Source organism: Lutra lutra, chromosome 3, assembly GCF_902655055.1.
Source record: "Lutra lutra chromosome 3, mLutLut1.2, whole genome shotgun sequence".
In the NCBI taxonomy this organism is placed as follows: Eukaryota; Metazoa; Chordata; class Mammalia; order Carnivora; family Mustelidae; genus Lutra; species Lutra lutra.
In genome coordinates this window covers 132,147,450-132,165,246 of record NC_062280.1, presented here as the reverse complement: position 1 = coordinate 132,165,246, position 17,797 = coordinate 132,147,450, and the positions used below count along the sequence as shown (strand labels likewise).

The following is a 17,797-nucleotide window of genomic DNA, read 5'->3' as shown; positions in this document are numbered from 1 at the left end:
TGGGCCAGTACACCCAGCAGGATAACAGAGGCTTTACCATTCTTCTCTCGATGAAGAGAAAGAAAGAATACATTTTTCCCTCAAAATTCCACCTATTCCAGCCTATTTTCTAGACTAAACAATTTGGATAATGCTCTCAATAATTCACACTACCTGAGTTACACACAGAGTTCAAATACACATTCTGGTGCGGCTGTAAAGTATATTTTCCCTAGAGTTTCTCATTTAGGAGTATTCTGGCCTTCCAGGGTCAAGCCATGTAAATGATACCCAACTCGGAAAAATTTTTAAAAAGGGAGTCTGTGTTTTGATCCTGTTCTGATTTTTGTTTTTAAAGATACAGCTATTGGAACTATCGCAGCTGATAATTTCATTCTGACATGAGTTTAAAAGGTTAAGTTACTATCTGAGGAAAGGTAATCTGGTTGCCTTTCACGGCAGCCTGCAAACTCTGCAATCTGCATAGAGAGGGGCATTTGTCATCATTAGCTGAGCTGTGACAGCTGGCACCCAGGGTGTCCCAGAATCAAGAAGTGGGAGAGAGACTCTTGCTTTAGGTGGCCATTAAGTGTAGCAGGTTTCTGGAGGAGGAAGTATATTTTATGAAAAGCTTTGTGATGTAACTAACAGCAGTGAACATATTTGAATTTTCCGTAACATGGATAATACAATGATAGCACATAATTAGCAGGTTGCCTCTAGACAACAAGATGCCAGACTACAGTATGAATAAACATCTCCTGCCTGCCACTTAGAGAGGGAGAATGGTTTGCAGCACCCACATAGCTCGGGCACACTGTGTTTTTTCAAGGTTGGATTAGGGTGATCAACGGGTAAGTATGCTCAAAGAAACAGACCGAAGACGGAGAGAATAGTTCTCAGTTGTCGTTTAAATTTGGTAGCAAACAATGCACAGTGTCTCAGAAGCGAGCTCAACCACACACACCCATTATAGTGCCCATCCTTTTGATAACATGAATATGAAATCTGAAATCATTCCCACACATGCAATCCTCCAACTGTCTGAGGTGTCTGTAATTGGTACTAAGTCTTTAAAATAATCCTCGGCTGAAGTTTAAAATCAGAATCTTTTTACCAAAACGAGGGTCACTAACTACGGGTCTGAAACGCTTGTGAGGAACACACCCAGAAAAGAATTCTTACGACTTTAAAATTTTCTATGTTTGTCTTGTTAGCACAAAACCAGGTAAAGCAAAAGAAAATGTAAGTTAAAAAAATAGGTTGATCAGATCTTCGAAACCTAAGAGTGCTACGACCCCTTTAAAAAATCATCAATGTTTGCAAACATAATCAATAACACTAGGTTTTATATTATTATGTAAACTAGTTTTCCACAAATAAAACTAATTTTTGTGTTAATGTAAAATCTATGCAAATACATGCAGTCATTTATCAGGAGAGCTGACAAGCATTCCATATTGGAGGGGGAAATGGAACTGCCTCAAGAATAGAGACAATTAATTATTTCTGTATTTTTTCTTCTTCTGTCTTGAGGCACAAAAGTTATCCATCCAGTTAAAACAGCAAATGAAATAAAGAGATTTTTTTTTTATTTAAACACATATGGCTTTTGCCTGCAATACTGATCACCACAAGGTCTACAGATGCCCGTGGCTAAATTGTACACTGGCAGATGCACACAGGGGAAAACTGTGCTAATGCAGCGTGGAGAGCAAAACAAATGAAGAACTGAATTTGCTAGTAAAAGAAAAAAAAAAAAAAAGCAAAAACCCCCAAACCAAAAGAAACCCTAAAATCACCCCCCACCCCGACTCCCCACCCAGGGAGTTATGCAATTTGCTTATCAAATACAGGTTCAGGTTGCAAGAAACTTAACCATCATTTGTTGCAGGAAAGCAGAAAACAATTTTAAATCTATGAAAGTGTTTTTATGGATACACATGCGTATTATGAGTGTGGGTGACTGAGCAGTATATTTGTATTTATAGAGAGAGAATGGCTAGCGAACTTTACTATTTCTCAATTTTGCAATTAAAAACTTATGATATTCAAACCTGCCACAGTGTGTGTATCTGTATATATACTGTCAGAACTTCTGGTTATTATTATTTAAAAACTCTGTTTAGCGTCATCTCTGGAGATATTACTGAAAACTGTCTAGGTTATCATGGACCAATCTTGCCGATGTGATATTATGTCCTGGTGGCCACAAGAATCCTGGATTTAGTAGTTGCTTCCCTTTAACAGATTAAAATAAATGTATACAGGCCAATTCAATCTTTTCCTATCTGAAATACTGTGTGTGTGTGTGTGTGTGTGTGTGTGTGTGTACGTGCACAGGCTATTTTGCAAACCATAAAAAGAGTATACTTTCTAAAAATGGTTTAAGATTATTAAGAAAGCAATAACTTCTTTCTTAATAGGCCTGTAAGCATGCATAACATTAAAATCTCTGTTGTAATTGCCAAATAAAAATATAAAACAGAAAACGTTTAAATAATTTTATATCTTGGGGAAAATAACAGAAGACTAGTTGCACTATTCCAAGTTGTAAAAGAGGGAAAATACTTGAAAGAGCATCTTGGTCAACGAATATGTCTGCTTTCCTACAATTTAAGCATTCTTTGTTTGGAGTATTTATAACCATTGAAATTTAAATGACAATGTATATTTATATAAAATTAGGATTAGAAGCATATGTTCCAAGAATGTGCATACGTTAATTAATATTAGTTCTAACAAACTCCTTGGCCTTGTCCCCCACCACTCAAAGGGAGGATTAATTTACTGAAAATGTAAAGTACAATGTAATTTAAATACTGAAAGGAGATTCATTTCTCCAGTGACAGAGAGCTAGTAACATTACCAATATGCCTCAAATGTTGCTAACTTATATGAGGAATCCCTGTTTCTTACCACGCATTTGACATTCAAATATAAACTATATTTGTAAGTCTAATACACACGTTCATGCTTGTGTAACGTATAGTAGCAGTTCGTTTGAAAAATAAATCTTTTACCTAGCATTAAGGTGACATATATTACATTTAAACAACTTTTATGGAACACAAAAAAGTGCAAATCGATTGCTTGCCTATCTGAAATATTATTTTGTACTCTGCCTCCACTTCAGTGCTACTGGATTAAAACTGGCCATAAATTAGAAGTGAGATAAAATAGTAAATTCTAGAGGAATAAATATTTACAACCCAAAGATTTTTTGACATAAAAGTAAACCACCCAGTTGCATATAAACGAATCATAAAATTTATGAATTAAAAAGTAAAATAGGGGCATGAGGAAACTTTTGTGGCAATGGAAATATTCTATGCCTGTGCCAGATGATCTGACTCTAGATATTTGCTAAAATTCACTGGATGGCACATTCATGTGGAAAAACCATAGAACAGAATGGTACTGTACACAAAATACACATCAATAAACTTGACTTAAATAATAAAAACAGATTTCACATAAAAATAAAATAAAGGTACACTTTCTATTTTGTCGGTTTCACAATTTTTTATTAGAAAGACTACAGTCTTACAAACTCTGTGCTCTCATGCTTTTTGATCTAGATGTGTAGACAAAATGAATAAACATGTAGATTAAAAAGTATTAACTACTTACTAGGACTTTGACTTGATATTTTTGATAAGTCATGGAAAATTAGGCTTTTTAGAAACGATACGCATTTGTATACTAAAATGTGTATTATTAGAATAATGAAAATAATCATAAGTGAAAATGAAATCATTATTTAGGTGGTGTATTCTCAGATGTTTATATCTCTATATCATATATATATATGCAAAACTATAAATGAAATTCCTATTTATAAACTAATTTCTTTCCTTTTCTATAAAGCATTTATTTTATTACATAAAATATATATGATACAAGGTAATAGTTTTCATTTGATGTAATTATTCTTTTAGATTATTACTCCAGTTGCTGATCATTAAAAAAAATAAATCCTAGTAGAGGAATTGCTTTGTTCATTAAAAAGTAAGCTCCAAAACTGTAAATTAGATGTAGAAAAGGTTACTTTAGACATGCAGTCACTGAATGTTGATTATCTACATACCATACTCTAGTCTCAAGGTCATGTTGAATATTTCCTGTGGCTTAATCACATACAGTATGGGACAGTAATGAGAGCTCTGCAGTCCGGGATGACCCACTACAGATGTACAGATTAAGACACTAATCGCATCTGATTCCATTGTTTTCTCTAAGAGCAATAAAACTCTTAATGCGCTAAGAGTACTAAGGCTGCGGTCACATACACAAATGTCTATAAATCCGCCTGAATTATGGGTTGAGGAGTCCCTACATACACTCATAAAGAAAAGAACTGCATGAGCCCATTTATCTCGTCAGAATATTTCTACACTATCTGAATGAAAAACAGAGGCTGAAATCTCATAAAGTGAATTTGAATTTTCTACATCATAAAGAGGACAGTAACTTTCTGAAGGGTCTATGAGGAACTGGAATATTGGAACCAACGCTTCCTCCATAATACTCAATAAATAAATGACTAACCCCAATATCCTTACATTTTTGAAAGAACGATAACAATCTGTTTTGAGCAATAAGAAAATCTTTTGGCTAATAAACTTCCCCTCAAATTTTTCAATATACGCATGCAACTTAAAATATCCTACACCTCTCTGTATACATTCAAATGAAGTGGGGAAAGTGAGCTGGTTACCTAAATAACCCAGGCTTTCAATTTCTTCTTCTACCAAAAGAAACATTTTTATCCAGAATTATCCAGAATCACTACAAATCTGCAAATCCAGCAGTGGTTATAATTCTGGTAAGGTACGCTTCCAGTGTCCATCTTTCATCTCAAATTTACTTTCTTTCCAACGTTTATTAGCACCAATAACAAATTTACTAAGGAACATTGTAGGGAAAGAAGTGGTCCCCACAACAAATGTTGACTATACGATGGGTACAGGGGGATGAGCAAAACTAAGGCCACAGCCCTGATCATTCAAGTGAAGGATTAAGGAAATAATTTTTTAAAAGAACTGCAATCATCAGGATGCTCTGGCTGAAACAACAAAACAGGGAGGGTCTAAATTGTGTCAACAGTGACCTCATTTCTCTGCTTTACTTTGTCATAAGCCTGATATTAGAATATGAAATAATTGTTTTAAGAAATCATTGAAACTTTTGAAGCTCTCAAGCTATTTTTTTTTCAAGTGTTCTTATACAAGGAGTCACAACAGGAAAAAAGGTAGAGATGCCATCAAATTAGATTATCAGAGAAACTCCCTCTATTTTACTTTATTTAATGTGACACATAAAGAAAACCCCGCACAAATATCTGTCTTTAATTTCTCTGGTGTAAAAAAAGAAATATATTGTGTCTGGCAGAATGAAGCAGATGAAATAGCCTGGGTGCATTTTAAAAACGAAGTTGGGGGAGGCAGAAATCAGATGCGTACAATGAGCCTTCAAAGCCACTCCAGCAGTAGGGATAAATAATTTAATAAACTCAACTTCATATTCTTTTTATCTCCCCAGTGTAATAAGCACATATTAAAAAAATAAAACTTTAAGTTCATGAATACTTGTGAATAGAAGAGCAGCCAGCAAATATGAAAAACACAAAACAATATCTATTTGAGCATTTAACATGTATATGCATATTCCCTAACAGATACATTTTTCTAGATGAAAGGTCACAATGGCTTAAATTTATGAACATGTAATTCAAATTTAAATTCGTTTTTTTTAAAAAAGCACAGATACCTTGCATTCCTACATTTCTCAACACAATAGTTTTTCTTTAAACCTAAAAAGGTGACTATTTATGCATTACTTTGTGTATCCCATATAAATTATGTAGGGTTACAGAATGCGGGTAAGTTACTTAAGCAACAATACTTCAGGAAAAAAATATTTTGCCATTATTATTTTCAATGTCTGGAAATGGTAAGGATCACAGTATTTAATTGCTTTATACTCATTAATGCTACTAACGTGTACGATAACGGTATTTGTGACTTTTTGGGATTCTTTTCATAAACGGTGCATTTTAAATCAAGGCTGCCTAGTATCCTAAGTGAATGAAATGAAAAACTCAAGTCAGTTAGATCTTTAAATCCCAAATATCATTCAAACTATCATTAAATCATGAGATTCTTGGCTTTTTTTTCCCCTTCAATTAGGTCAGTTTTCTTCAATTATCATTCTATTATTAGCTCATGTCAAAGATGCCTGCACAGCATACGATGAAAACAATTAAGCATTTATATCCTAAAGCATGGGACACACACAAGCTTTTATTCTAGTACTAAGATTATATTTATAGCAAAAAAAATAATATAAGTAAGATTGGGATCATTAGAGTTGTTTTATAACTTCTCAGATAAGTAAATAAATTGATTTTAAGCTATCCCCAGGTAGTACATCCTCATTTGAAATAACCAGTTCAATAGGCCAAAGGTGTTTCAAAAAATTACTATAAAATAAGTTACTCCCACAAAACTATCTCCAAAGCCTAGATTAAAAGTGGCCGAATTACATAAAAATATACCATATATGTTAAATTCCTCTCCATGGGTCGTTTCAATTAAAAAAAATTAAGGGATAGAAAAACATACTCCTCCAATAGTTTAATTTTCCCTTCTGCAGTGAGAGGTGTCTAAGATCACTGAAAGGTTTCAGCTACAGAAGGCAATTCATTTCACGTGGTCAGTGTCATAGAAAATCACTGTGTTGCAGCAACAAGCAGAACTTGCACTGGAGTATCATTCTAGGGCGCCCAGTTCACCTGCAGTGCTAACAGCGGGTGGGTGAATCCTGTGTTATGTAAATCACTGTCAGCTCCCAGTGTGAAGGGTGCTGGAGGAAGCAGCCCGGAAAACACAGTCCCGGCGTCCTTGAAACAGAATGACTTCACTTCCCTGGAACATTCTACGACTAACGAGTTTCTTAGTCCTTTTCTCACCATCCATTTTTCTTCTTCAAAGTGCAAATCGTTAGTGAAAAGGCCCCGGTTACACCAATTAGTTTGCACAAAGTGCTTCGGTGTTTAGCTTCGCTTTAACCCAATTAAGCCGCACAGTGAGCCCGGAAGATGCGCCACCTGCGCGCCTGGCTCCAGCGAGGCCGGCCCGGCGCCCCTCGCGTCCTTCGCGTGAGACCCATCCGGACCGCCGCCCCACGGTGCCCCCCAAACGGCTCCGGGGTCTCCGCGTCCTAGGCTGCACGTCCTCGGCAACCGGGGACACTTGCAGGTGGCCCAAGAAATCGAGGGACGAGGTCCTGGCCGAGCAATTCTGTTCTGAACCCCCGGGAGATTGCGCTGGGCACAGGGGCCCGCGGCCGACGACGAGAAAGCGCGGGGCTTGGCTGCGACCTCACGTGGGCCCAAGGGTGGCGGTCGGGGCCGAGGGGTTCGCGGGCAGGGGCCGTGGCCTGGAGCAGTGGAGAACCCGAGGACACCAAGTAAGGTTTAAAAGAACGGGCACACAGGGAAACAATCCCTATGGAAGAGAGAGAGGAAAAGACGGATGGTTCGGGAGTGCGGACCAGCGAGAGAGGGAACCTGCGCCGGGTGAGAGCCAGACGCGGCTCTTCCCCTGAGGCCAAGGCACTTCTTCGCCTTCTCGGCCGAGGGTTCTCCGGTACTGAATTGCCTCCTCTTCTTCCAACTGCCAAAAGGTAGCAGTGCATTCACCCGCAAAGCCTGCGAAGTGGGGAGGAGCTGTTCTGGTTGTTCCCAATCCCTGCTCCTAAGGGAATAGAAGGTTCCTGGGGAAAACAGTAGATGGATGCCTTGAGCCCCAAATCTCATGTACTATTTTAAGCTAGATTGGAATCTATCACTCTTGGATAAGGAGAAAAGGAAATAATAGATGGCTTTGTGACGCTCATACCTGTGCAAAAACAAATAAACAAACAAATAAATAAATAAAAAAGCAAATGCTGGAGTAAAAAGTAGGAGCCTGGAACAAGATCTTGTTGAAAGCGGATCTGAGAGAAAGTGCCTACAGACCTGTTACCAGGAGTTATAGGATTTTGCTGGAAATATTGTTAAAGAGATGGCATCTAAATTAAAGGTAGGCATTAAAAATCTGCTTAGGTTTTAAAACCACTACATAATCCCTAAGTGGTATTTATTTCCTTTCCTGTACATTAAGGACACAACTGGTACCACCAGGAAAAAAACAAAAACCAAAAACATATTCTACATAAATCCATTCTTCCCCTCCTGTTTCAAGTTTCCAAAATGCAGAAATGCTGATTTCTTTCAAAGTATTCCAAATGATATTTTAAATTTTAAAGCCCTGGATGACTGCAAATTAATTTTCTTTTAAAATCTTACCCGATTTTTCCCTCAATCAAATCACATGAAATCCTATAACCATTAGAAGTCTACTGTCAGGTCACCACTAAGGACACTTAAGCGAGGAGGTATAATTATACATCAATAAGCAAGCCAGAAACCCTAAACCTAAACATTTTCAGAACAGTTATCTGCCAGTAGGTCTCATCTCCATGATCTTGCTTTAATTTCACATATTAAAACACAGCTATGAACTCACATTACAGTAATCTCTCAATCACAGAGATAAGTTATTTTTAAAATATTTCCACCAGTGCATACAAAGCTTACTGTCCTGATTATGTTGGGCAAGTCTACCAAAGTACAAAGAGGGCTGCAGTTGGGGAGGGGGGGAGTAACACTAAACATTTTTTAAACATCCTAACTTAAACTGGGGTAGACAACACCTAACAAAGCAATAATTTTCATATCCCTTTCAACAACTGCAAATGAGGGAAAAAAACCAGAACTAAAACACTGCATAATGTTAACAAAAAACAAAAAACAACAACAACACAAAAAACCAAACACACACGCACAAAAAACCCAACCCCAAACCCCATTCTAACATACAGGAACATCCCCCACATGACACAGGCATCAGTCCATCTAAAGCCAACTTACATATACATGAAAGAGCAAACTCTCAACCTGCATTTAAAAAGACCTCAAGGATTACCAGACATTAATTATCTTACCCTAAATGCAAGTTACTGACTTTTGTTTTAGAAGACTCCATCTAGTTCACTAATTGATGGATGGCCATTAATACACCTGTATTTGCATTTCCCCTGCAAAAAGACAGGCAGTGTTTTCAACACAGAAGAGAACCACTTTGCCAAGTCTTTTCAAAATGTCAATATGCTTCAATTAATACCAAAGCTGAGAGATTCCTCTTGATTTCCAAAACTGTCTAGGTGGCCTGCGTGGTTTTCTGCCGGCAGCAGCCTCCTACCTTTAGTTTGTGTGCCTATATCCATGAGGGGGGATTAATTAGCCGGGTTGGAGCTGAAGGAGGCTGTCGTGACGAGCCCAGTGGCGATTGGCCGCCAGCCTGCCTGGCCCTGCCTTTATAATTTCCACACGAGTGCATCTGGGCTCTTAGACAAACCAAGAGCAGCTTCTTCTGACATATACACACTCACACTCACCCCCGACACACTCAGCACACTTTTCCGCCATCTGATTAACAGTCCAGCATACACAATGATTACGGGAAAGCGTAAATAAATACGGAAAGGGTTGATTATTTTGACTACTGGAAGAGCTTTGCTGGGTCTCAGCGCAACTTTTGTTTTCATTACTGAGAAGGTGATCTCTCCATGCGTTTCTCTCACACAAGGATTCTTTAAAAGAGGAAGAAAGACCGAGAGAGGGGGGAGAACAATCTTTCACTTTAAGACCGTCTGGGCTCAAAGATAAAAGGAAGGGGAAAGCAGCGGCTAGGAATCCACCGCTGCAACACATCGGAGAGCGTTTTGGTACATTTCTGAGCGCGGCGGCCCGTTTCTCCACCGAAGTTGGCTCCAGCGCTAGCAGCCGCATTGGATCCCACAGCTTACTGCGAGACTCCGGTGTACAATCCGGATCTCTGCCCCAACATGATCGCGGCCCAGGCCAAGCTGGTATACCATCTGAATAAATACTACAATGAGAAATGCCAAGCCAGGAAAGCTGCCATTGCAAAAACTATCCGGGAAGTCTGCAAAGTAGTTTCCGACGTGCTTAAAGAAGTGGAAGTGCAGGAGCCCCGGTTCATCAGCTCTCTCAACGAGATGGACAATCGCTACGAGGGCCTCGAGGTCATCTCCCCCACCGAATTTGAAGTGGTGCTTTACCTTAACCAAATGGGGGTGTTCAACTTTGTGGACGACGGCTCGCTGCCGGGCTGCGCGGTGCTGAAGTTGAGCGACGGGCGCAAGAGGAGCATGTCCCTCTGGGTGGAATTCATTACCGCCTCCGGCTACCTCTCGGCGCGCAAAATCCGGTCCAGGTTTCAGACGCTGGTGGCTCAAGCCGTAGACAAATGTAGCTACAGGGATGTGGTAAAGATGGTGGCAGACACCAGCGAAGTGAAACTGAGAATCCGAGATAGGTACGTGGTGCAGATCACCCCGGCTTTTAAATGCACCGGGATCTGGCCGAGGAGTGCTGCCCACTGGCCACTTCCCCACATCCCCTGGCCGGGACCCAACCGGGTGGCGGAGGTCAAAGCGGAAGGGTTCAATCTCTTGTCCAAGGAGTGCCACTCCCTGGCCGGCAAACAGAGCTCGGCCGAGAGCGACGCCTGGGTGCTGCAGTTCGCGGAAGCAGAGAACAGACTGCAGATGGGGGGCTGCAGAAAGAAATGCCTCTCCATCCTCAAAACCTTACGGGATCGTCACCTTGAACTGCCAGGCCAGCCCCTGAACAATTACCACATGAAGACTTTGGTTTCCTACGAGTGTGAAAAGCATCCCCGGGAGTCAGACTGGGACGAGTCTTGCCTGGGTGACCGGCTTAACGGGATTTTGCTGCAACTTATCTCCTGCCTGCAGTGCCGGCGGTGTCCTCACTACTTCCTACCGAACTTAGATCTGTTTCAAGGCAAACCTCATTCGGCTCTGGAGAACGCTGCCAAACAAACGTGGCGACTGGCAAGAGAGATCCTGACCAACCCGAAAAGTTTGGAAAAACTTTAGAGGACAATTTAATCGAGAGCCGAAATGTGATCACTCTTCTCAAAGACCTGATTCAGTGTAAACTTCCTGTTCGATTCCTAATATTCCATTTGTCAGTGCAAACAATTTCTTCCTTAAAAAGGAGTAACAATACAACGTTTAGGCATCATCTCACCCACCCCTCCAAGGGGAGAAAAAGAAGTAGGGAAAGCGGATGGAGAAAAACCCAAACCCACAAGTATTACAAGACTTCTTTACAAAGGATTTCCCTTGCAAAGTACACAGTAATACCGGGAAAACAACCTGGGTGTAATGCAAGACCACAGCGAACACTCTGCCTAACTTTCAAAGGATTATAGCAATCCTGGTGATTTAAGTGCATCTGTCTGTGAGTAAACACAATTTGGAAATGCCATCTGAAGGAAAGTGTAATGTATATTTTGATTTGTAACAAATATTGTGATCTCACTTTGTCTTTGAAAGTGTGGATGTTGGTGTTTTGTGATTTGGTGAACAGAAGTTAAATTGCCGTTTTGGAGACTGCCAGACATTTTCCACTAACAAAGATACCATTTAAAGGTAGATTTCCTCCTGGTACTTTTATCTGTCTTTGAAAGTGTCTGAACTTTAAAAAGTTTACATTTTGTTTCAAATATAATGCTTGTTCTATTTCTAACATTCCATAAATATACTTGAAATGTTATTTAAATATATTCAAAGAAATTTGAATTCAGCTTATATAATAACGCTTGAATATCTGAATTATATATTTGAAAAATGCACTTGAAATACACTGGATAACTACTTTTGTGATTTAGATTTTAATTTCTGTTGCTGGTTTTTATTTAATTAGAAGCTAATAAATGAAGTAAAATAAAAGTTGTGGTGTCTCACTTTAAATTGTTTTTCTATCAAAAGAGGTAATGCTCCATTTTGAAAATTCAACCCACTCGACTATTTTAAACATTTTAAGGAGTATGCTAATGAAATTAAAAATAAAACCTTAAAATCCTGGAGATAACTCTTTGTACAGCTACAGAAGATAATGATTTACTTATAAGACTCTTTCTTTCTACAACAGACACACTTAAATCTACCCTTGAAAGCTTGCTCTTCTAGATTAGTATTTCTGTAGCATTTTTGATAATATAAGGAAAAACTATGTCAGGACGGTACAGACTGCTCAGTTAAAAGTCAGACTAACTCAGAGAAAGTGAACTTCAAGTCATAATGAAAGTTTCAAAATGTGTATAGCTGTGCTAACCAAATAAAGATTATTTCTGACCACTTTATGTCAAATCTTATTTTATGCAGTAAGTGTTCCATTAGCTGAGTAAGTTAATCAGAAATCCCAAATTTCTTTTTACTTCACAGGGCAAACTAATGATAAAAGCATAAAGACACACTTTCGATTACTTAAAAATCAAATACACTACATTCAAACCCATTTTAAACAGTCCAGCCTTTGGGAGCTGGAAGTGCAAGAAGTCCTGGGACTGTCCTTCCAAGGATTTTAATAGTCAACAAGTGCTGAGAGCACTAATCACCTACAGGCCTTAAGGTAGTGCTTAATTCAGATGGGAATGAATTTTAGAATTCCAGTTTCTCTTCTACTAAGTGTTTAATGATGCTTTATCTCTAGGTAAAAATTACATATAAGTAGTATAGTTCTGGATCTGTGGGCGCATTTGTCTTTGACGATATTAGAATAGTTCCTTCTGATAACACTGCACAGAAAGATCTTTATAAACTGATGCTTGAATATCTGACATGACACTTGAATTCTTAACGTCAGGAAAAAAGTTTGCAAACTGCACAGCAACATAAAAGTTAAAACAACAATCAAATTGGTTTCCATGGAAAGAGCAGGGGTGTAGAGCTATCCTAATATCAGGTTTTAAAATCTATACATTAAGATATAATAAATAAATATTTATGTATTTCATACTGTCCAAGTAGGTATTTTTCTGGCATTACACCCACAGAAGAACACGAACTTTAAACATCTGATTGCTAGTATATACCTACATACATTTTAAAACAACGCTTCTCAAACAATGTTTCTCTTGTTCTAAATTCACATGTAAAACTCATTCTCACTTCAGGAGATGAAAAATTGATGTAATAATGGAGAGGAATTTATATCTAAACGCTGCTGCCCCCCAGTTTCCTTACAACCTTTCAATGAATAGTAATTCACATTGCAATTTACACTGTTAGAAAGTAAAAGTCATCTTAAAATATTTCAGAAGACCCCTCCTGGTCTTCCCAGAGAGCCTGGGATGCTGTACCCCAGAGGCTTTGGAACAACTGGCTTACCTACCGAATTTACCCAAGCGCACACAAAGGCACTCATGGAGAGACTGTAATGTGCATGCTCTGGTAACACAGGATTTAAAATCATTAATATATTTTTCAATCCCATAAAATAGAGCATGTGTTATTTCATTCATTTTATTTTCTATGACAAAAATGGAAATGTGCTCCCCTCCCCCACTGTCATTTAAAACCAAGCAAAATTGAAAACCACTTCCTGCCAGAAAGCCACTAGTACTGTACACGAATCACTCTGACTCACTTTCGTGTCGATCTTCTTGAAGGTAGGATCATCCTCATCTACCTCGAAGTAGATTTCGGTCGTGGTGATGGAGAGAGTCCCCTTGGCCACCACCACAGGAGCGATGAGCTGGGCTGGGGTGCTGAGAACCACTGGGCCTGAAAGACAAGGGCACCGGAGTCAGTCCCTGTGGCCCTCTCCGCTCCCTCCCAAAGGGTGCCGCAGGTCTTTATTTTTAAAGATGCACTAAGAAAATGGTGCCAGTGTAACCCGGCCAGCTTCTTTCATGCGAGATAAGGTCTGCTTAGCTCTTGCACATTATCTTATAACAAGAGTAGAGATAAATAATCCCATAAAACCCCAAGTGGTCAAGATACCGAATAAGTGACCCTTAGCAAGCGAGTTTGTAACCTCCACCTAGAAATCCTATAAATGCTCGGATTCTCCATTGAGCACCACCGGCTTTCCGAAAGAGACCGCAGGCAGTCAGCACTGCCCCCAAAGACCAGCCATCCTGTAAAGCCGTTCCACTCGGCGGCAGCGCTCCCCAAGGATGGGCGGGAGGATGTGAAGGGGTATGGGATCTAAATATATAAATTCCACTGTACTAACGGGTTTGCATCTTGCAGGAAGATTAATACCAGCGTCCTAGGGCGCGCCACATCCATATCCACGCACACAAAGATATTAAGTACATTTCTTATATAGAAAAGAACAAAAATCGTTAACAGTGATCTTCTCACCGGCAATCAAAAGTGATGAAATTATAAGACGCTTGAACAAGAAGATTCTCAGAAAAGCGTCCGAAAAGTACTCTCTCTCAACTTGGAAAACTAGAGAAACTCATCTCCAGTAAAAGATTTTTAGAAAGTGTGCCTACTGAGGTGCTTACTTCGAATTCCCTCAGTCTGAGTTAACGTTGAAAATTACGTCTTAGAATATAAATTCGAAGGGGATTACTTAGCTGCCCATTAACATTCCCCAAAAGGGGAGGCATTTTTTGCTATACTGTACTTAAGATACAGATACGGAAATCAGAAATTATTCTTTTTCTTTGCTCTTCTCTTTTCTTTCTTTCCTTCCTTCCTTCTCTCCCCCCGCCCCTTTTTTCCCCTCTTCTTTTTTGGTAGCAAGGGCGCGTTATGTTCCCTTCCACCCGCCCCCCCCCGCCCGCCCTGAAATGCATATAGTCAAATGAGGCACAGTAACAGTAGGATAAAGGCAATAAAAAGGCAGGTCCCCTGCGGCCGCTCAGGCTCGGGCCCTTCGGCGGCGGCTCCTCCCGGGGAGACCGGCTCCTCTGGCCACCGCCAAGGCCACTGATAGCAGGCCCGACCCCGCCGGGCGCGGGAACTGCCGAAAAGTTCACGTTTCCAGGGAGTAGCACACACTAAACCCGCGACCGCCCTGCACAAAGCCCGGCCGTTTCTGCTGCGGGAGGCACACAGAGGAATCGGCCGGCTTCTGCCGCGCTCAACGCGGTGGACGGGAAGCAAACTGTGTCAGTGTCGGCCTTCACCCCAGATCCTGACCGTCCGGCCCAGACTAACGCCAAGCCCTTTCTTTCAGTTTACTGCTCCCTGTCCCCCAGGAGCCCGCACTGGGGGGCGGGGGGGGGGCGGCCCCGGGGCGCGCGGACTCCCGGCCCGGGTTTCCGCCGCGGAGCCCAGCGGAGTCGGGGTCCAGCTCGGCTCCACAAGGTTTTTCTTTCCAAAGGGCAAGGCGGTCGATCTGAAGCGCCACTTTAAAGGCTCATCAATCTTAATCTAGGTTGCTCAAGTAATTATGCCCGAATCTCTTGTACGATTACAAGTGGATTTGGGTTTCTATTCCCCAGGCCCTCCTTTGTGTTTATTGGAGGGTCTGTGCGCGCGCTCCGAGGCGCCTCCTGCCTCCCGCGCCCTCCTTGGAATCCCCCAACGCTCGGGCCGGTTCGAACCGCTCCCTTAACCCTTCCGCCACCAGGACGCTCTTCTGGATGCCACCTTCCCTATTTCCCTTTCGGAGAAATCCAGAAAGCTTACTCTTGATTGGGGCGAGGTGAGAAAGAAGGTGCCGTGACTGACATCATAAACAGTGTCTTCTTAAATGTCGCTGGGCCTTGCTAAAACCTCAGGAAAGTCGTCATTCTATACATTGGCGACTAGTGATTTCTGGTTTAATAGAGGTTTCTGGCATTTGGAGACGTAGAATGGTCACAAACATTTAAAATGGCGAGCTATTCCTTGCTCTTAAAAAGTAATTTAACATATCCAAACAATTAAATTGGGGTGGCATGAAAAAAAATCGCTGAACATATTATCAAAACCATACATACTGATTTACTGAAATATATTACGAATTTTTAAGGACACATCTCCGTGAACTTTTAACGGGGAAAGCATTCTCTCTACTTAATTCTCTGCATTTCTGAGAGAAGACTGCCCTCCTTTCTGCTTTTACTCCAATCTCATTCTATTGAATTGAGATTTTCTGGGGGTTTATAAAAGGACTTCGAAGTGGTCCTTATTTAAAAAAGACGCGTCATGAAACATTCAGCCTTCATAGTGTGTCATTTTTACCCCTGTCCTTGGGATATCTCCAATTACAACTTCCAATTCCATAGTATGTTTAAGGAGCACTGAATCTTTTTGTTGTAGCCTTCAGGGAGCAAACCAGCCTCAGAGAGAATACAGAGTTAATCCACTACAGCAATAGAGAGAGGGGATTATGTTTTAATCCCTTTTGGGGGAGCCTCTGGATTTTAGGGATCTGATACGAAAATGTTTACATAAGGCACCACCACAAACCAGCAGATCTTACATGGAAGATCTGGTTATCTGAAAGCTTGGGATGCCTGTCCAAATAAAAATAGTTTAAGAAGGGCAGCCTCTCTGGATGTCAGAGAGATGGCGATCGAGCAGATTCTGTTCTAGAAGATAACTGGGTACAAATTTAACCTCCTAACTTTGCTTGGTGTAGTGAGTTCAAGACTGAATGTAGATATATCCATTCCAATCATTACTAGAGCAATAAAAGGATACGTTATAATACTGTTCTCAAGCACACACTGAAGTCAAGTGATGGCTATTAAAGGGCAGTTAAACAAATAGATGGGACCAAACCTCCTCCCCTGTATTGATGCATACAATACAGTCCTTTAAAATTCCACATGCAAAGTGGTAACTAAAGGAACAATAAGCGTTATTTACTTCTAGCACTGGCAACACAGTGTTTAAGAAATATTGATCCATTACTATTTTTGAAAGGAAAAGGATATAACTTGACATTAATTTAAATACTAATTTAAAGTCTGACCTAGAACAAAGATTACCCAAGCATAAGGAAAAGACTCTTCAAATGAATGAACTTCTCTTTCAGAGTCACAGCATCTTTAATCAGTTGAGATGGTAAACCTAGAGTTGAAAGTACATATGTTTTATATTTGAAAAGGGAACTATTCATCAAATGTATTTTAAAAGTAGAATGTTAAAAAATACTTGTGGGTTTGGATGATTCTACTGAAAACAAAATTCCAAGTCTGGAGATCTCACTAATACATCAACCTTTTAATAGAGCTTTAGAGTTTACAAGGTTCTTTTATATCATTTTTACTTAACTACTAGTTCAATATTCATAGTTTAGGGGGTATGGATGTGTCGATACTCTCCTGTCGAAGACCAACCGGGAACACATCTATAGTTTAAGAGGTTGGGTTTACTGCTCATTGCAGTGAGTAAGACACAGGCAACCTAGTAAGAGTGTTAAAAAGGACTGTTGTAGGATCTGGGCTTTGGTGAAGCGATTCTGGGAAGGGTTCAAGGAGCATGGCTTTGCTCTGGATTGGGCTCTCTCAGGAAGCAGGGATAATTCTGCGATTATGGGTCTTAATAAATTTCATTTAGAGGGAGAGAGGACCAGATCTAGCTAATGCTATAGTTGGCAGAGAAGTCGTAGTCCCTCATATTAAAAAGTAGATGGGGGGCTGTTTCGTATTGAGGTGGTCTGCAGTGTAACCTTGCTTTTGTCTATACTTCCATGACTTATAAAGTCTTTTTTTGCTTCACATCATCATCATGAGACCTTGTCTGATCCTGGTGTTCTGGGAGGTTGTTATGACCAACAGGAGAACACCAAGGCCTAGCTGTGAGCTCTAGGCTAACTCCTGACAATATGCGCTTCCTTTCAAGGCTCGGGCTAGTTTCCAGAGGTCAAGGACTGCTTTTGTTTTTCTTACATAGAGAAATTAGTCATTTTTTAGGGGTGTCA

General features: G+C 40.2%; 2 protein-coding genes across 14 annotated transcripts in view; one reads left to right on the top strand and one right to left on the bottom strand.

Moving 5' to 3' along the window:
• Window positions 1-17,797, bottom strand: part of NBEA (neurobeachin) — a 677,938-nt gene that overhangs the window by 179,247 nt on the left and 480,894 nt on the right. For all 13 annotated transcript variants that reach the window (XM_047723145.1, XM_047723148.1, XM_047723152.1 and 10 more), the window contains one exon: window positions 13,571-13,707. In XM_047723145.1, the coding sequence (XP_047579101.1) occupies window positions 13,571-13,707 (137 nt within the window). The remainder of the gene's footprint in view (window positions 1-13,570; window positions 13,708-17,797) is intronic.
• On the top strand, window positions 9,450-12,059 carry MAB21L1 (mab-21 like 1). The gene has a single exon (XM_047723160.1). The coding sequence runs from the start codon at window positions 9,934-9,936 to the stop codon at window positions 11,011-11,013; it is 1,080 nt and encodes a 359-aa protein (XP_047579116.1). The 5' UTR covers window positions 9,450-9,933; the 3' UTR covers window positions 11,014-12,059.